At 39.5% G+C, this 20,770-nt stretch overlaps 2 protein-coding genes across 4 annotated transcripts; one reads left to right on the plus strand and one right to left on the minus strand.

The window, feature by feature from the left end:
• Positions 1–4,477: 4,477 nt before the first annotated feature.
• htr1ab (5-hydroxytryptamine (serotonin) receptor 1A b) lies at positions 4,478–6,111 on the minus strand. Its single transcript, XM_029444796.1, has one exon. The coding sequence runs from the start codon at positions 5,978–5,980 to the stop codon at positions 4,730–4,732; it is 1,251 nt and encodes a 416-aa protein (XP_029300656.1). The 5' UTR covers positions 5,981–6,111; the 3' UTR covers positions 4,478–4,729.
• Positions 6,112–8,561: 2,450 nt separating this feature from the next.
• On the plus strand, positions 8,562–20,083 carry rnf180b (ring finger protein 180b). 3 transcript variants are annotated; one of them, XM_029445014.1, is made up of 8 exons: positions 8,562–8,683; positions 9,553–9,639; positions 10,059–10,154; positions 11,782–12,519; positions 13,380–13,493; positions 14,392–14,605; positions 15,837–15,962; positions 17,863–20,083. In XM_029445014.1, the coding sequence occupies exons 2-8, from the start codon at positions 9,583–9,585 to the stop codon at positions 18,057–18,059; spliced, it is 1,542 nt and encodes a 513-aa protein (XP_029300874.1). In that variant the 5' UTR covers positions 8,562–8,683; positions 9,553–9,582; the 3' UTR covers positions 18,060–20,083. The 3 variants fall into 3 exon arrangements, with proteins under 3 accessions (XP_029300874.1, XP_029300875.1, XP_029300876.1); XM_029445015.1 differs by having other exon boundaries at positions 8,576–8,683; positions 9,476–9,639; XM_029445016.1 differs by having other exon boundaries at positions 8,587–8,683; positions 9,464–9,639.
• Positions 20,084–20,770: the final 687 nt, after the last annotated feature.

Raw genomic sequence — 20,770 nt, forward strand, 5'->3', positions numbered from 1 at the left:
CCCTAAGCGTGTTAACAACAATAGTTCCGAAAAGAAAACCAAAAAAGACGAGGTGGGTTTATCTCCGCGAGGCTGAGAGCCCGTAACGTAATTCCTCTGACAGCAGAACACTGCTGGCGTTCCCTGCAAGGAAAACATGACCGATCAGTTCAAGAGCATATGGATGAAATTTAATCCACGCTCTTCACCTCCTCCAATATGCAGGCTGATTTACAGCCAAGTGCACTCAGCGGCAGTCTCTGAGGAAGCACACACAACAAACCTGGAGGATACACAAGCATCTGCAATCATACGTTCAAACAGTGTGACACTGCTTTAGAGGATTTAGTTTGGACATGTCCAAGTGACTTTGTGGAATTAGAAAAGTTTAATGCTTTAGTCAGCAGATCATGTTCGTCCACAAGCTGTTCACTTTCTGTTGTTTTCAGAAATCATCCTCTGAAATGTCTCTTTTCAAAAAGACATCTGACTGACAGATCCTGTTGTTTGAAGGGAATACAACTTCTTATAACAGACAACATAACAATTGTGTTCTGGAGGAAATGCATCAATACAGATTTTGGTGTTTTTATTTGTATTTGTTGTCTCGATGTGACAGCACACAATAATATGGTGCCATGCTGCAGAGAAAAGTATTGTTTAGATCTACAAGGAAGACTGAAAATGTTCCTTATAACGTACGTAGGATGTCTTCTGGACGGTCAGAGGTGTGAGCAGACAGTGCTCAGTGCTCAGCTATACTTTATCACACTGTTAGCTAGTTTATTTTACGGCCAAGCAAAATTATTTAGGAGCAAGAAAACACTTAAAACAGGTGATTTAGTATCACTAGCAAACTGAGGTACGAGTCAAGGATCCGGAAAAGTAAGTGGACCTAGTTAACATGTTTCACTATATTGTTTAAGTTATTCATTATTATTGCCCAAAATATTCATTTAAGAACAGTTTATTAAATTGTACAGACTAATATTTTCCATCACACCTCTGTCCTTGTTTAATTTAGTTTAAAACAAAGTAAAAATAAACAAGTTTAGCATGTACATGCATTGTTTTTAGCAATGTCTTAGGCTGAGGCTATGGAACACGGAAGCAGCCAAAACAATAAAATAAATGACTCAATAACTGCCATTAAATGTACCAAAGAAAATGTTCAAAATAAATGTAGCAATTGTGATGAATTGATATTTCAGTTTAAATTTGATCTTTATTTATTTATCTTTTGTATTAATTACCTTTTTATTTACTTTCCTATTTTATTTTCCCTTTAATTTAATTATGTATCTCTTTATTCCCTTATCTTCCCATCTCCATAAAAACAGGATAATATTATAATGAGGTTTTGACTACAATAATAATTTCTCAATTTCTCTGTGGTCTGCACACTGAAGAAATACTGATCTTATAATTATTTATTTATTTATTGGCCTAAAACTGGCAGTTAATATATTGGGTCTGAAAATAAATATGATACCAAATATGTCCTGCTGATGTTTGGGGAAATTAGTTTAGTATTGATGATTTAGACATCTTGAATATTTCCAATTGATATAAATACGCATTCCATGTGGAGTCTTTATTTCTTCTGCTCCTCCCTTCTATACCATTGACCCATGTTGTCTTTTTTATGAGGGACAGGGAATCTTTAGGTGGAGATGAAAGCCTGAAAGCTGGGAACCTGGTGATTAATTTGGGATGCAGCTCAAGTTTCTATAGTCATTAATCTGTAAAAAACATTGTGTTTTGGTTAATCAAATTTTTCAAGGGCTTAGAACATTATGATGGATGTATATGATTAACATTCCCATGCGCTATTATGTCTCATAAGTTGTTGCAGTTATTTCTGGGTTGATACCTTTAGTTACACAGATTTGATGCCAAATTTAACCATTGTTGACCAATCAAGAATTTATAGAAATGGTCAAAAATCCCTCCAAAATACCACATTAAGACACCAAGACCATGAGTGACATCATAGAAAAAGTCATGCTGTGATTTGCTATCAAAAACCTTTGACATTTGGAGATTTCTGAAAGAATTGCATTATTCGTGATTAGATGCGAGCACTTCTGTTCTGGGAAAACTAGCTACTCTAGCTACATCTCTGAATGCTCTCAGTCTGTAGTGTTTCTCTTTGGATTGTACAGTTTCATGAGGCTGTGATTATCCTAGACGTCACAACAGCTCATTATATACAGCAAGGTCAAGTTAAAAATGGTCTCATTACAATGAAATGGCTACTATGGGGACTTACATCATCACACATGTATATAATGGGGCCTTTTGAATCCATAGGAGTCTTAGGTTTCCTTTCATACCCAATGTATGCAACTCTGCAAATAGGGGACCCACAAAGACTGAGTGACCCCAGTACAGACCCCTGCATACAGAAACCATTAAGAATAGGCAAAAATAATAATGCAAAACACTGCATATTGTTTGCCCCAAACTGCTTGGGATTAGCATCAAGTAGGCATGTCTGTAAAGGGGAGACTTGTGGGTATCCATAGAACCCGCATGATATGGTTGGTACCAATAGATGCCTTTAGGTCGGGTTGTCTAGTTCAGGAGACTGTGGGCCTAGGCAACAACGCCGACAAAAAACAACTTTTACCAAACCACGCACATTTAGGTTTATTTTTTGTGATCTTCTTTTGATAACTTATGTCATAAGTGTTCACTTCCATTCACTGAGTTTGGAGCCCACTGTCCACCCACCGAAAGACAGTAATGCCGTCGTCCTATGGGAGTTTCAGAGGTTACTGTTTAATTCAATATAGATATTACATAGTTTGAAAGAAGGGCTGCAGCAAACTGAAACAGTATGTATGTGAGTCATTATATTAACTGTATAAGATAACTTAATGTTACTGTGTAACGCTGTACGCTAAAGAATAAGATCCACACCTGCTTATTGTGTGCAGTAGCTGCCAGCTGTGGGCCCCTCACACACACCTCTGTCTCCTGCGTCGGAACAGGCCTTTGATCAGGTAATTGCCCCCTCGTCCCCCGGGGTTTGCATCCACCATATGTCGCTATGGCGACCACCTCTCCAGCATCAATCTGTGTGCCCCCTTCACAGCCTTTTTAAGATAGACTTATATGTTATGAGGCTGTGAGTGATGGAGCAAAAAGGGCAGAGAGGCGCTACAAGAAGCACCCAGTCCACTTCAACAGCCAGCTCTTTATGAGCGCTCATGTATGGTGACGAATGTATGTGAATGTGGCTCTTTTCTGTCTGTCTGTCTGTCTGTTTGCCCACCCTCCACATTCGAGGCGCTCTCCACGTCAGTGTCACTCTCTGGAATGACAAAATGCCTTTTTTTTCTGCTACTGTAATAAGGAAGGTCTTTGTTTCACAGTCTGCCCTGAGAAACAGCAGAGACGAACATGCATGTGATGAGAAGATCAGAGTGCAGGAGCGTGACACAATTTCTGTTGCAGTGGGTTTTTAAAGATTTTAAGATAAGAATTTACGCCCCATTGTGATTAAATTAAATTCACAAATATCACATATTAACCCTTTTTTTTTAGGGTTGCACTTTTCCATCCAATTCAAATATCCTAGATGTGTTGAGCATCATTTTTGGACACATTTTCCTTAAACTCGGCTTGACATATTTGTAATCTTGGGACACTAGAAGTTATAATAAAGTTATGTTGGTTTAAATAATGCGTACCAGCACGGCATGTGGGGATGAAGAGGTTATTTAACCACACAGGAAGCTACACAGTCACATCCTCCACTCTGTTGTCAGCTTCCAGTGCAGATGTTAAACACCCCATTTCAGTTAGCCAGGTTAACCATTTATTTGGGTGATCAGTCATTTGTTTATGCTTTTTTCTTGCTGAATGACTTAGTTCCAACAAACTTATGATCACATCTCTGATAGATATACGATTTAAAGTGTTGCATTTGCATTATTCTTTGTGGAGAAACTCAGTTTTATAGATCAGTCGATTAAATCTACAAAAGAATTACAGCCCCACGTAACTATCTAATTGTCACATACGCCACATTAAAGTATTTGAACATGTGCAGTGAAATATAACAGTATTGAACTAATGGTGTTTTCATTATATATATACATATTGTTATTAATGGTCTGTGGTTTCGGCTATAAAATGTTAGAAAATAAAGAGCCCGAAGTCAAACCATAATCAGAGTGTCGTCTGCCCAACAGCGCCAAATACAATTTACAATTACATTTACAATTATACAAAACAGAGAGAAGCAGCAATGTTTTGACATGTATCTTCTTAAATGACTGAAATGATTAATCGACTATTACAAATGTTATCTGTTAATTTTCTTCTGACTGAGTACAATATGTTGAAGTCAGCTGCAGGAGATGTACGTTCACCTGTTTCCTAAATGTTACCACTTATTTTAGAAACCATATCATTTGCAGAATTTAGAAACATCAACATGTACATATAGGCTTACGTCTCAAAATAATGATTTCTGAAAGAATTATGAAAAAGTAATTCTTTATTGAATATTACAGAACAGGATGAGGAACATGGAGCTTCAATTAAACGATCACAGCATAGGCTACAGACATCTCTGGGAATATTTCCGTACTGATAACGATGGAGATGATCAACAGTAATCATTTTTATGAGCCCTGTTTTCAGTTTTAGCATCATTCTGCTTTCAGAACAATCTCGTTGTGCCGCTTTTATAGGCTGTTGGTTCTTAGGGCTGCTCCTCTTTTCACCTGGATGATCATCACGGCCTGCAGAAATGACACTTGATTATTTTCTTGAAAGCGCTCTGGAAGTCTTTGTTGAAGTACGCGTAAATGATGGGGTTGAGCAAAGAGTTGGAGTAGCCCAGCCAGTTAATGACATCCTCCAGCCAGCGGGGCATGTAGCACGACTCCTGGCAAAAAGGCATGACCAGGGCAACAATGAAGAAGGGCAGCCAGCAGAGGATGAAGGTGCCCATGATGATGCCCAGAGTCTTCACCGTTTTGCGCTCCCGTGCCATCGCGATCTTCCTCTTCGCCTCAGTCGCCTTCTCGTGCCGGCTCTCGAACAGCGGCACGGAGCTCGGCGTGTTGGGCAGCGGCAGGTTGCCTTTGGAGTTGCTGTGAACTTCGATGATCTCCAGAGACTCGCCGTCCTCCGCGTGTTTCACCGCTCCGTTTACGCTCGGCAGAGGCCGGGGCTCCACGCTGCGTTTCCAGCTTTTGCCCTGCACGTCACCGGGAGTCTTTTTGTGGAACAGGGCTGGGGACAGCGCCAAGCAAGAGTCGCACACTTTTTTTTTCTCTGTTTTACGCACCGTCCTCCTAATGCGAAACCTGGCGGCTTTGAATATCCGTCCGTATAAAACCAGCATTAGGATCAGCGGGATGTAAAAAGCCCCGAAAGTTGAATATATTGTGTACCAGGGGTCTTGCCTGATCTTACACTGCTTGGGGTTCGCCCTGTCCTCTGCCATGCTGCCTGGCTGGGAGCGCATGATTAACATCGGTGGCACTGAGATGGAGAATCCGACGAGCCAGGTGACGCTGATGAGGACGGCGGCTCGCCTCGGCGTCCTCTTCTTCATGTACTCTATGGGCTCGGTTATCGCCCAGTACCTGTCCAGAGCGATGGCGCATAGGTGCAGGATGGACGACGTGCAGCACAACACATCCAGAGAGATGAAGATGTCGCACGGAATCTGCCCGAGAGTCCACCGGTTTAACACCTGGTAAAGCGCCGCCATGGGCAGCACCAGCACCGACACCATCAGGTCGGTGACAGCCAAGGAACCGATCAGGTAGTTGGCCACATTCTGGAGAGACCGCTCCAAGGCGATGGCTGCAACCACGCACGCGTTCCCAAATATTGCGCACAGGATGAGCGCGACGAGCAGGAAGGATGCGACTACTTGATAACTCAGCTTCACCTCCTCGTCCTCAGGTTTGGGGGTTTTGTTAGAAGAGTTGTCAAACTGAGGCCAGGCTGTCGTGTTGTTTGTGCCCTCCATTGTTGGTCAACTTGAAGTGTTTGGAAAGCTTTCTGTTACTTGATGGAGAGCCCGGTGTGCATCACACCGTCGCACCTTGAAGAGCGCATAGTTGGACCGTCTTGTGCAGCAGAGAGAGTCTGAACTGCGAGTGTCGGCTGCTCACGGAGAATGATGCTGCGTATTTATACCAGTGATGGAAAATGCGTCATTTGTCTGTGAGGATGTAACAGAGTCTGTTTGTTTGTGTCTGTTTAGTCGAGAGCTGAGGCAATGTAGATGTGGGAGTTATTAAAAAAATATATTATAAAACTTAAATCTTTATCATATTATTATTTAATTTTCAAAGTTTAAAAAAAATCTAGGTAGGCTGCAAGTCAAATCATTTTACTATTTTGTTTTTTCAATTGAAGTGTCCTGAAACAAGTGGATTTTGCCATTTTGGTGAGAAAAGAAGCTTTGCAAAATATCCTTTGTGACACTTTTTGAGTCTCGGTTTATTGATGTTTGTGAACTAATGCATTGCATCGTTTGTCTATTAAATAATAAATGAACCCGCACAGTAACACATTTATATTTGCTTTAATGATAGTAATAATACAACAAAAACAACACAAATAATAATAATAATAATAATAATACAATTAATAATAATACATTCATTTGAGTATGGAACTTATTGGCAAATTTAAAAAAAATGGTGTGCAGAACTAACTGTTTTGGAAGCTAAAACCACAAGTAAAAGAAAATAAAGGAACATGCTTTACGTTTACCTTGTTAGCAGTTAATATATAGTTTATTCTCACATTTGTATTCCCTTAATGACAGTAAACTTAGTTTTCAGAGGTAGTTCGGCGTTATTCTGCTCTGTTTCCAGCACCATGGTCAGCGCTCTGGGCCGCCAGGTGGGGCACTGCCACCTGCCGTTGGTCCGCTTTCATAACGATCACAAAACGGTGACGCATTCCTTTATTATTTTAAGTGACTCTGGTGGGTCCCTATTGCCCCCAGCACAGCCCACGATCTATCACTTTGTGCATTGTTATTGTACCCTGTCATCTGCAAGTTCCTATTAAGGAAAGGGCAGCTTTATACAGGACAAGCCATTAATATTGTTCTTTGCTGGTGCAAATATACACATTTCCAGTTAATCATATTAAAAGTAAACAAACAATTGGAACTTGTGCTGTTGGCTAATTTGTCCAGATGCTCGTCCAGGCTGGATGATTATTGCTGAACAAAGAGGTTTGATAAGCTCTAAAACTTTGAAAAGTTCTTGCTATGATAGAGTTCAAGTTAAAGTTCTTTATTTATTTATGATCTGGAGAAAGCGTATGACCGGGTCCCCCGGGTGATACTTTGCAAGGTGTTGCGGGAGTATGGGGTGAGGGGGTCACTTCTGTACGCCCAAAGTGAGAGAAGCCAGTTGAGGTGGTTCGGGCATCTAGTAAGGATGCCACCTGGTCACCTCCCTAGGAAGGTGTTCCAGACACGTCCAGCTGGGAGGAGACCTCGGGGAAGACCCAGGACTCTGGCACAGTCACAGACTAAATAGGTAAATAAGCAAATAAAGTTGAAGTGATTAAAATTTGACATGTATTATCTTGTATTTTACAGAATGGCTGGCTGGGGTCTTGGCAGTATTGTAAGCACAGCATCTGCGTTCAGTTGAAACTTATTTTTGTATCCCATTTCCTTGGCGAGCATAGTTGATTGTTCTTAACACAATCTCTCAAAGTGCTGGCCACAAATTGTTGGTTTCATCGACCCTGGTTTTCCTGCTTCAGCAAAGTCTGCCCTCGTTCGACGCACTTGTCTTGTCCATAAACGTGACATTTTATCATCTTTTGGCCACAGAAAGCTATATTTGGAGATGGCCCCACATCCCCATACAACATATCACCTACCAATTATTCTTAGAGATCTATTGTTGTCCATTCTTTATCATAATAATTGACAGCAGTCTTTGCTGGACGCTTGAACGCATACAAACACTGTGTTCTACTTGTGACGTCATCGCCCGAACATTACCGAAGTGAATTTTACGGTGCAGAAACCGATTGTTGTTAGCGGACGTCTTTTTTATGCTGTTATGATCGTGATTTATTAAGAATACATCAATAATAAAAAAAAATATATGGCACATTTCACAATAGAAATGCAACCTCTATCATATACCAAGCTCAATAACACTGACAAAATAGCATTTAGTAGGCTCTTTAAGCTGTACCATGTAAAACGCAATAAAGACATTAAGGACAAATATTTAAGGCTTTAAAAACTTCTACATTTTTCATTGCTTCAGAGTCAGTCAATGTAATCCATATAGTGTCCTGATTTCTATTTTGAGTTGTTGCATATATGTTTTCTGTTTATGCTATTTGCATTTGTGAATGTAGTGTTTTCCATATAAGAGGTTCAAAATAAACAATATTGTACAATCAATATCATTCTTAGAATAACAAAGTACGATATATGTTTGTTTGTTTTTAATAAATATTTGCATCAGTCATGTGTTTAAGAAATAATCTATATCTAACCAACATAATTTCATACACAGCCATTCATAAAAGAGCTGACACTTTTTGGTCTGTTAGACTTTCCGTAGCGTCCTGGTTCTCATGACGTCACAGCCTTGCTGAGAGCGAAAAGGCTGCTTAACTTCTTGTTTTCTTCACAAGTTGTCTTCGTTACCACTACTCAAAAAGTGCTTCCAGCTGGCAGGTAGGTCAATATAGATAATAAACATATTCATATGCTGAGTGTCATTATCTTAACAATGTTATTTTTCGGTGAAAACTCTACAAGAGAGTCTGTTGTTGTGGTTAACAGTGCTAAGTTAGCAGGACATTGTTTTTATTCTGCCAACATGACTGATAGCTATGTGATGTACGTGCTAAACATATGGGAACATTTGTCTCTGATATCGCTTTTGTAGTTCGAAAACTGTGAGAGAGCCTGACTTCCTCTCAACCTAAATATATACTATAACTAGGCCTACATTATTTTCACTTCGTAGCCTAATATCAGAGGGTCAAAAGGCTTTAGAGCATAGTGCATGGGTTTTAAGTGGTTGAGCCAATTGATGTAACAGGATGTGTTGCTCTCTGAATTCAGAAGAAGTTCACTCTAATAATAGCAACATAAATGTAAATGTAGTCCTACAGGGTGCAGCATCAGGTTACCTCATAGCTTGTGTAAATAACTGGCTCACTGCAAAGGCTTCTCTTATAGCTGTCTTATTAAAACTGTTTTTAATTAGCTGTTAAGCCTGTGGTTTAAAGAAACACAGCTTTAAACATGGTTTACTCAGTTTGTCTTGGTCACATGCACAACACAATCTATAGAATCTGATCAAAAATGGTGTGTGAGCATTTCTGGAAATAGGCCTAGTATATAGAGCTGTCTGGTTCTAAACATTTGTTGTTGTGCTTTCTAAATTCAAACAAATCTGACCTAATCTTTAAAGAAGACATTTTTTTGCCAAACTGTATGTAAGTGCAGGTGTGCTTTCAGTTGTGTGTCTTGACTATTATCATCATCATCATCATCATCATCATCATCATCATCATCATCATCATCATCATCAACAGCCGGTCTGAAAAGACCGAAGAGAGAGAACCATGCTCCGCTGCAGGAGGTGTCGGAAAGGCGTCGTAGACTCGACATGTTTGTCAATGGTTGGTGCTAAAACAATGAGGTTTTTTTTTATCAGCTTTCCAATGACCAGGAAACCAATGAGACAGTTGTTTAACACATTTCACAAGCAAACAAGTCAGACTTTCTGTATATTCAACTTACATTTTACATTTTATACTGCATCATTGCAAATTTAATTTCTAAAATGTGGTCACTGGTATTTCACATTTCATAGTCTAAATGTTCAATACATCTATGAAATTGAGAGTGATGATGGAAATTATCATTCGTTGCAGCCCTAATCATAGCGAATAGTCTATAAAGTTGTTCGGGGGCATCAGTGTTGGGAAAGCCCAGAGATAACAGCTTGTGTTTCAGTTATAAAAAAAGATGGCTGGCTATCAGTGTCAGAGAAAGTGGGTGTGATGGGACTGATTGTGTGTCCTTTATGTGGGAGCAGGTCGAGGCCACAGATGAAAGCTCAGCTGCTGTTTGCAGTATTTGGCACGTTGATGTTGACACGCTGCCAGAGTGGATACTGACCTCAGTTCACCAGGTAAATGTCTCGGCTCACTAATGAGGTGTGCCCAGAGAATCATTCAGTGGTAAATGATGCCATGAGGGGAAGGGAGGTAAGAAAACTGGGGGAAAAGTACTCATCTCATTAAGATTTGGATGCACTGTCATAGTTTCATATTTGTAATTGTTTTAAATTAAAACAAAAATAGTTTAATTAGTTATTTTAGTTTCTGAGAATTAAATTGTACACAGTTTCAGACTTTTTGAATCCTCTAATAATCCCACATAATGTAATGTATTTATATTTCATTTTTTATATACATTTTAGTTACATACACATTTAATTTACATTAGATATATATAAAAATGGATATAAACAGATATGCTTAGAGAGAAGAGAGAGAAAAGGACGGGGAGAGAGAGAGCGGAGAAGGAGACTAGAGAGAGAGAGTAGAAAAGAAGGGGAGAGAGAGAGGAGAGAGAGAGATAGACAGCGAGAGAGAAAAGGAAAGGAAGGGTGAGAGGAGAGGAGAGAGAGAGAGAAAGGAAGGAAGGGGAGATGAGAAGAGAGAGAGATAGAAGAGAGAGAGAGAGGAGAACCGATAGAGAGAGATAGATAGGATGAGAGAAGAGAGAGAGAGAAGAGAGAGATAGAGATAGAGCCAAAGCGAAGATTGTGAGATAGAGAGAGATATAGAGATGAGAAGGAAGTAAGGAGAGAGGAGGAGAGAGAGAGGAAGGAAGGGAGACGAAGAGAGAGAGAGTATATTGAGATAGAGAGAGAGAGAGAGAGAGAGAGAATAGAAGAGAGGAGGAGAGAGCGAGAGAGAGATAATAGAGATAGAGAGAGAGAGAGATAGAGAAAAAGGAAGGGGAGGAGAGAGAAGAGAGATAGAGAGAAAAAGGAAGGGGAAGAGATCGCGAGAGCGAGCGAAAAAAGGGGAGAGAGATACGAGAGAGATATAGAGAGGGATATAGAGAGAGATGAGAGAAAAGGAATCTTTTCGAGAGAGAGAGAGAGAGAGCGAGAGATAGAGATAGAGAGAGAGAGATAGAGATAGATAGGAGAGAGATATATAGATAGATATATGATCGAGAGATAATATAGGAGAGTATATAGAAATATATTAATTAGTTGGATATATAGAGAACATAGATATATAGATATATATATATATAAAATTAATTTAGGAGAGAGATATATAATAAGATATATATATAATTAATTGTTATATATATATATTTATACAAATTAATGTTTATATTCTATATATATATAAAATTAATTTATAATTATTATTTTATCATGCAGGCAATGCTAGAAATGTCCTTTTTCTTGTAGCTTTTCCTCACCACTGTCCGGCTTTGCCCATGCAATTTGAAATGTCTTTTTTCTGGTTCTGTTTTTCTTATTTATGTAAAGGCAGTATTTTGGGGTTTTGAACGTTTGATAGACAAGAACATCAAATGAATATGTACCTGTTTTTTCAACATTTTATAAATGAAACAATAAATCAAAACCGTTAAAAATCGATAAGGAAATAATCGTTCGTTACAACCCTACATTTTATTATACAAAACAGTGAAATGGATGGGACATTACATTTTCTAAAAAACAATCGATTTCAAGATATCATAGTTTTATGTGTCTGGTTTCTGTCCAGGCCCAGTGGACTGTAGGAAAGCTGTACTGCCAGAACTGCGGGGCTCGTTTGGGCGGCTTCAACTTCATCAACCACAGCGAGTGTCCCTGTGGTCGAGACGCCGCCGTCCACCTCAACAAAAGCCGCGTGGATCGCGACCACAAACACTATGTTCTTATCGTCCAGCCGAGGAGGACGAGGGCTGGCCTGCTGACAGACGGCTCTCAGAGCAGAGAGCAGAGGCCTCAGTTTAACAGGACGGCACTGGACAGTTTACAGCTCAACTGTGCTGCTGTCATGTCCCACATCAGCCCTGCGGAGGCCTCTAATTCACTGACTGACAGTGAAACCCCCCAGTCTTATTCGTTCAGTCCTCTGTACTGCATCTCTCATAAGAGACGGTGCAGTTTGGAAGATGATGCTGCCATCAGGTCGTCGTGTTTTTGCCCCGCAGGCCTTTCAGTCAAGTCTGCTGTTGAGAGTACAAGGACAGGTGAGTATACGCGGTCACCTGTCTCGTATCCAACAAGTCAGCAGTTTGACACTGAAGGTGAAGCGTCAGTCAACGCCGTCGCCTGCCGTTCATTCGTTTCTGGAAGGACACGGTCACCTCTGAGTCGACAGCTGCTGCAAACTGTGGAGGACGCGGAGTCTTCCCCAGAGTCTTCGGCTGTCCACGAGGAGGTTTCTGTTTCAGCCCTGTTCCTCAGAGGGAGGTCCATCTCTGACAGTGTGGCCGAGCAGTTCGAGGAAGGGGTGGTATGCTGCTGGAATATACATACTTTGTTTTATGAATGAAGCTACTGATTTATTTTGTCATTATATTGTCATCATTATTCATAGTTTTTTTCTTTTTTAATAAAACCAAGTATTTCACATCAAATATAGTGACACAGATACATTTGTAGCACTGTAAGGTATATAGCAGCAGTATATACTGAAGGAGCCCAGAAACCAGCAGTGTTTTAGAGTAGAGGTGGGCAAGACCCCTTCTGCTGACATCATGAAAAGTTTACACTTTATAACATAAAACATGAACACTCGGGGATAAGAGCAGGAGAGACTTGCTTACTAACAAAATGGAATCAAAACAGGATTTGTCAGGATCTGCCTGTATTTTAACCTTAACTAAACAGGCAGCGACCCCTTCTCCTGCCCTGCACCAGTAGTGACTCTGAGCATTTGTAGAATCAGAATAACATTTCTAACATAAATAAATAGGAACAACAATAATTTCTTCATGAGGTATCCTGATTTCCATACGGTGTGCTGTAGATATTCATGATCCCCAGAGGATGAATCCTGTTGTTTATAGTGACTCCTGACCTTTTCTCTTTTGCACCACCATCAGGCTAAAGTTTACAGGTGTAGCTACACCTCTGGTAAGGCTTTAGTAAAAGCAAAATCATAAGTTTGTCGTTTGTTCTTCTCAACACTTTTATATTATGGGATGTAAAATAAACTCAGTATGTCAATTGTTCCATTTCATCCAATACATTTGTCTTGGTCACACCTGGTCTCAGCTGGTCTTCATATCCCGTAGAGTTTAGAAAATAATGAAGCAGCTGACATTTGGTGGGATCAGGCCTCTGATTTGTGTGTATATGTTACCTTCTCAGCCTCAAGCCTCTCCAGACTCAAACAGACTGAGCAAAAGAGAGAAGAACCGTCTGAAGAGTCTTCGTAGGAAACAGAGGAGGAGAGAGCGATGGCTGCACAGCCAGCTGGAGCAGGTGAGAGCTTCACCCTAACTTACTGGGGCGGACTCAGAATGACTACCACTGAACAACAAATGTAATCGCAGCTCTTTTAATAATGAATTAATGAAAGCTTGGAATGTTTCTGAATATGTTTTGTGTTACACAGAAAATGTAGAAGGGTACTGAAGCGGTGCTATCATTATGCATCTTCTGTGTTTAAAATGTATTAACTGACCTATTATGTTCTATTTTTACAAATTCTTATTATTTCAGTTGCCCCCTCCAGGCAACTTAGAGAATATATCAAGATTATATATAGAATAGAGTTTTATTTATATAGGTTATGACGAACAAACTAATAAACGTTTTTTTTTAATTATGTTCAGCAGAATTTAAGGGTTTATGTCATCTTTTTAAATCAAATTAGAAGTTTTTTTTAAATTAAGAAGAGGGTTCAAGGACTTGTTGCAATTGTAGGTTTTTGGATTGCCGGGCTCCGGACTAACGTTTTACACTGTTTACACTGGTGCTCCAGCACATAAGTGAGGTGCACCCAAACATAGTCTTGTTTGATTTATTACTGAATTGACTTAATTATCAACACAATAACAAGAAACCAGGCGGCTTTATAACAATATAATAGATATATACATCTACATTTTTGTAGAAACTTGTGGCTAGTAAGAGTGACTAACAAAAAGTAACAAAAAAGTCTTGAAATTCGCTTCACTATTAGGTGAATTCGATTTTGTAGAGAAGTCTGCATCTCTCAATACACATTGTATTTGTTTACTAGTGGTTCTTGACTGCTCCGATATGGAGGACACGCACGTCAAATTGCAAAAATGTAAACATTACCGATGTACAGGATATTGCTACTGTGTAAGATTTGTATAGCATGCTTAAAAATTGTGTGTGCGTGTGCGTCCAGGCTGAGAGTGTGTCACTGTTGGACAGTGAGGAGGAGGACAGAGAGGGCCTCACCTGTGCCGTGTGTCTTGAGTTGTACTTCAGCCCGTACAGCTGCCAGCCCTGCGGTCACGTCTTCTGCGAGCCGTGTCTCCGCACAATTGCCAAGAACCGACTGACAAACACCCCCTGCCCTCTCTGCCGCACCATCATCTCACACACCAGCCTCCACAAAGGTGAGCCTCCAAAAGGACTCAACAAAATAGTATCTGACATACTGTCCTTTTTTCTATTGGTCAAATATCCAAGATGTTTATCTCATACCCATTGATTAATAAATAGACATTTTATGATCAACTGTTTTAGATTTTGTTTTTATAACAAAAATTAGCTTCCAAGTGCGTTTTATTTTCTCCATGCACTTTAAACACATGGTACATACATTGTGTGTTAGCAGGTTATGTACCATTACTGTCATGTTCTTTTGGCTAGGAATATATTTTAGTCATATCAATATATCAGAATCAGAATCTTTTTTATTGCCAAGTAAGTTTTCACCTACAAGGAATTTGCTGTGGTACGTAGGTGCTAATCGTCAAATATATACAAAAATGAACATATACAAAATATAGAATGTAGACACTGTGCAATATACAATATAAGCAGTACGTTAATGTAACGTGTAGAGGGGGGAGGGAGTGAAAGTGTCAGCGGGGGTCTCTGGCCTTGTTGATGAGGCCGACTGCAGAGAGGAAGAAACTGTTTTTATGGCGAGAGGTTTTGGTCCTGATGGACCGCAGCCTGCTGCCAGATGGAAGTGACACAAAGAGTCTATGTCCAGGGTGGGAGGGGTCAGCTGCAATCTTACCTGCACGCTTCCGAGTCCTGGAGACATACAGGTCCTGGAGGGATGGCAGATTGCAGCTGATAACTTTTTCCGCAGAGCGAATGACACGCTGCAGTCTGACCTGGTCCCGGTCAGTGGCAGCAGATATTGTATGTACCTTGTGTTTGAGTTAATACAAAAATTTCACCTGCCAAAAAATAAACTATCCTGGTAAAATTGCTTTTTTTTCACCTGGCAAAACTCTTTGCCAAACCTGTTTCACAGATGAACAAAAGGTTAAGGAGCAAAGAAAGATTATCCTGGCAAAACCTTTTTGTTTTCTCACAGGAAAGAAAACACTATGTGTAGATCAAAAAAAAGATCCCACTTGCTGTAGTTATCTGAATTATTTTTTTCTCCAGAAACATGCTGGAGACTCTAACTTGCCTTTTAAGTGTGAATGTCAGTGTGAAAAGTTGTCCAACTGAGTCGACTGGTGATCTGTCTGGGTGTACAGCTCCTCTTGTTCATTGTGTGCTGGGATAGGCTGCAGTCCTCTGCCTGCCTGCACAAGTATTACAGTAATAAGAAACGTTGGCCTTCAACAAACTGATTGAGATACTGTTCTCATTCCTCCTCAGAGCTCGACCAAACAGCCAAGACCTTCTTCCCCAAAGTGTACTCCGCCCGCCAGCAGAACTTCCAGAGTGCTGTGTGTGCAAAATGGCCTCTGCCCAGCTGTCGCAAACGCTTCCTTGCCTTCTGGGGTGAGAAAGTGTTTTTTAATAGTTGTATCAGCATGTTTGTTTTCCAGTCTAATCCTGTGAACCAGGATGCTGTTTCTGAAATAGATGGTTCAGTTTATCTTAAATGTTCTGACCTCACTCTTCTCCATTTGAACACGTTTCTTCCTACATGGTAACCTGTTGGAAAAATATTCCTAATAACACCACGACGTCAGGATCCAAATCAAATAAGAGTTTTAATCTTGCAAGAAGGAGCTGAGTTTATACATACAAAGGATAATCAAACTCACACTCATACAGGTTGTAAGGCTGCCATGTGTTGCTCCCAGGAGCAACTGTCCCTGCCTCTGTATTTATACTTCATTCAAAGGACAGGAAGTCATGAAGAGCTTCCAGGTCAGTCTTCCTTTGTTCACCCCAGATGGGGGTTTACTACGAACCTATTCAGATCAGGTCGTCCTTGGTTTATTACTTGTTTACAGTAAATAACAGATGTACTGATCAATCAACTGCTTTGATTGATCTACAGTTCATCAGCAGTTTCACCTCCTGTCCTTTGCTGTGTTAATCACTTAGTTTCAGGATTTTCCCATCATAACCTTTATGAGAGTGTTGGAACAAGGTTTGGTTAATACGCAATTGTTTTAATTTGTATAATCTGTTATAGGGTAGACACTTCCTAACATCTTCTGAAGTTTTCATGTTACAGGTTGAGCAACGGCAGAGTGAGTCTGTGATGAAACATGAATCTTTAGTGCTGCCGAAAATGTATTTCCCCCATTTGTTTATATTCAGAAGACTCAAAACCAGAAAATCATAAGAAAGTCCAAGTCAGCAAATCTATGTATTGCAATGCGTTGTTTGCTAATTAGGATTTAAGGACAAAGAAATCACCATATTTGCATATTTATTTATTCCGGACAAAAAGTATCAAACATTTTGGATTAGCTTGTTTGTTAGCTCTACGCTGCTATGATTATAGTTGAAGAAGAATACCTGTGTCTTTAGGAGAGGCGGTCGTCCAGTGTGCGCCTGTCTCCTGAATGCTTGTCTGGTAACCAGACCGTGTTCTAACGCTCTCCTGCAGGTTAACATGTAGGAAGAAATGTGTGTGAATCATAAGGGGTGAGAAAGGAATGCTCTGACCTCCTTTTCACCCTTTCCTCAAGTCGTGCCATGAACTCGTTCACTTATGTAGAAATCAGACATTTTATTGCTTCCTTCCCTGCAATAGAGCAGTGTCAATAATAAACTTTATCTTTACAGCAGTTGACATTTCAACCCTACATATGGCTTTACAAACAATAAAACATTTTTACACAAAGAACTAACTGCATAGTATGGAATATGGTGTTCTAGATATTCTACACAAAACTACAACTAGCGACTATAATTCAAAAGAATTATGCAATATTCACTTGATAAACATCTCTCTTAAGTACTTATGCCTCATAAACTATGGAGATGCCAATATTGAATAAAATGTAAAGAAACTAATTTTATTTTATTTGCTGAATTTCTTTTAATGCAGATTTGATGAAAAAAAAAAAGTTCAAAAGCGTGTCATAAACTGTACAATGAAACCTCAAATTTGTGAATTCTAGATTTCATTAAAGAAAATGAAATGGTCTTTTTAATGGCCATTATTTTTGCTAGCCCTGGAGTTCCACTATATATATCCCATAACCTGAAATCATTCAGCCCAAAAGACCTTGTTCCCCTGCACAGTTTCCTTTGTTCCAATAAAATGATGTAATTTTACCAAGGGATTAAATGACATTTTGCGATGAACAATTAGTAATTGCTCATTAGAAATAAATCCACGTTTCAAATTAATTACACAAAAATTCAAACCAGCATGAAGAGAAATTGTGTTCAATGACTTTGAATATAGAAGGTAATTTTCTCTGTCTAACTTCAGGTGAACAGAGACGGGCTGCGTTGACAGGGAGACGCTGGCACTTTCCCCATGGAGGTTTCACGCTGGATGCTTTGGACTTCACGGACATGCGCGGCTGGCTCTTCTACATCGGCCTGGTCATCGTGTACATCCACTCAGTCAACTGGATCCTGGCTTTCCTCTTCCTCTGTCTCCTCATGTACTACTTCTTCTTTTGAGACACTGAGGAGCGCGTGAGAGTTTGCAGTGCAGGTTCATCTTTTTTTAGTCTTCAAAGAGAGTGATGTGCGTTTTTCTGGTTTCACCAGTTGGAGAGAGTCACAAGTCAAACCTGTTATTTCAGCCGTAAAGTATCTCAGAAATAGCCGAAGTGATGAGATACAAAGGAGCAGGAATCTGAACACTTGTAGCTTCGAAATGTGCACGACTGGTGCGAAGAGTTTACAAGATGTGTCATCTGACTACAAACTAACTTTAAAAATGTTCTGATGTTTTGAGCAGAGCTTCTTTTTGCAAGTGTTAAGGGTTCTATGGTGTAAATGCAATAATACACGGAGGTGTCCTGATCTCCTGATGCGTGCTGTTTGGTAGTGATCAGAAAGAAAAAAAACATGATTGATGCATGGTGTAGTCACTTTTGTTCAACAAGAAATAGTTCAACATTTTTGGGGAAATGTGCTCGTTCCCTTTCTTTCAGAGAGGCAGAACATGGATACTGCTCTTATGACTGTTTCAAGTACGGTGCAGGCTGGGAGGCAATTAGCCTAGCTTAACATGAAGACGACGCAGATAGCCTGGCTCCATCCAAAGTAACGAAAAGGTGTTTTTAGAGGAAGTATTGTGCTGGAACAATAGTATTTCTTGGCAAACAGCCTGGAGCAGTGACTGCACAGCTTCCTGAGGTTTTTTTCGTCACCATCACAGGTTTGGTACCTTTGTGTCTGTACAGAGAACAAAATATGTGCCATATGTGGCAACCTGCGCTGTAGCCGGAGACATTTGCACCTAAGTGAAGGTTAATTTGATTTTAATATTTATTGTCATTGTACAATACAGGGTTGCACAATGAAATGCAGTTGTAGTCCCTTCAAACTACATAAAACTTGAGTCTCAGCCTGCAGAAAGAAGCTTCTGTGTAGCATACCAGGCGGCAGCAGCAGCGTGAACATGCTGGGGTGGGTATTGTCCTTTAATATTCTTTGTCTCTTCACAGGCCGGATGCTTTCTATTGCTCCTCTGTAAAAGTTAACAAGAACTTGGCAGGGGAATTTAGACTTCTTTAGTGTCCTTTGGAAATACAGGCGTTATTGAGCTTGTCTTACCAGAACAGAGATGTTTGATGACCGTATCCGGTATCAGGTAACAAATGGGTTAATGAACGACATGTTAATTAGTGAGCTTTAGCTGTGTCGATAGGTGTATTTTTAACCTTCCGACAAAGCCAGGCTAGCTGTCCACCTTTTTCACTAAGCTAGGCTAATCATGTCCTGACTCCACTTTCATTAGTGATGGTTCTCGTCGTCCCTAAACTATTTCTTTAATGTAGCACAGGCGCGATGTTAGGAGACAAACTGTCACTTTACTGAAAAAAACAAGGAAGAGGAAGTTTAGACTTTGAGTTTTGTTAATGGATTTAAAAAAAACATTGGAAGTAAGATTCCCTGCTGAGAAAAATTTGATTCTACATGTACATGTTTTATTAATAAATTAGAAAGATGCTCAGGAATCAAATATATACCAAGTAACGACAGCAGCAAGTATTGATGGATGTGAATGAACAGACAAAAAATCCTATACAGAAATGTGTTAAAAACTAAACCATTTCATTATGGTGCCTTTGCTTAGTCTGTGCCTTCTGTCCATATCAAGTCACAAGAAACTGGAATCAAGCAGCTTTACATTGTTGCTCTCTGGCACAGAATATACTGTATTCACAGGAAAAACCTTTGAATAAAATTAAGATTTCAGTGAACAAAGACTGTCTCTTTTGAAGAAAAAGGCTTACTAAAGTCTCATAAAAATGTATTGGCATTCATAGTCTTGTCAAAAAGGTGTCATTTGAGCTATGCATCGCTGCTTCTTTCGCATTTTGATCTTGAGAGTGAAACTGATATCAAATATAAATAAAATGCATTTGTTTTGATTGTATTATTGTAGGAAAAAAATACTTGAGTTCATGTGTTTCCTCTTTTTTTTTTCTGGTTTGCTTGATAGCTCTGGCCATAGTAATGAAATGGTAATAAATATGAATCTAAATAGAAAACTTTATTTAACAAACTGATGAAGCCTGTTTTTTCACTGCTCTCTACATTGTATGAACGTGCGATAACTTTCACAATAGTTATCTTTAGTTATAACCAGGAGCATAAATGAAAAAGGGAACCTCAGTGCTGTTGGGTTTTTTTTCTCTCCAAAATATTTTGTAAAGCAATACAACAGTGTTTAGAAGTAGGAAAGTGATGTTCCTATTGTGCCACAAAAAGCAGAGGTATGATGGATACACATAAGATCAGGCTATCCACAGATCCTTCAAAAGTCTTAAAAAGGCATTGACTTCATAAATCTAAAAATAAGGACGATTCTAAGGCCCTGTGACTGACAAGGACCCTAAAACAATATTTGGTAGGAACATTAGGTCATTTTTTTTTCAATAGAAACCATTAATATAATATTTTATTTACAATGTACGAATTCTTGTTTTTGGCAAGAAAGTATATATCCAGAAATTTAGAGCTGCAACAATTAATCGATCAACAGAAAACGTTTACCAACTATTTTGATAATCTATCACTGTTGAAGTAATTGTTCATGCAAAAAATGGCAGAAATGCTGTTTCACTCTGTTTGGATATTTCCTTATTCTAAGTTTTGGACTGACAAAACAAGACTTTTAAAGACATTATCTTGGACTTTGAGAAACTGGATGGACC

This window comes from Cottoperca gobio, chromosome 12 (assembly GCF_900634415.1).
Source record: "Cottoperca gobio chromosome 12, fCotGob3.1, whole genome shotgun sequence".
NCBI lineage: Eukaryota > Metazoa > Chordata > Actinopteri > Perciformes > Bovichtidae > Cottoperca > Cottoperca gobio.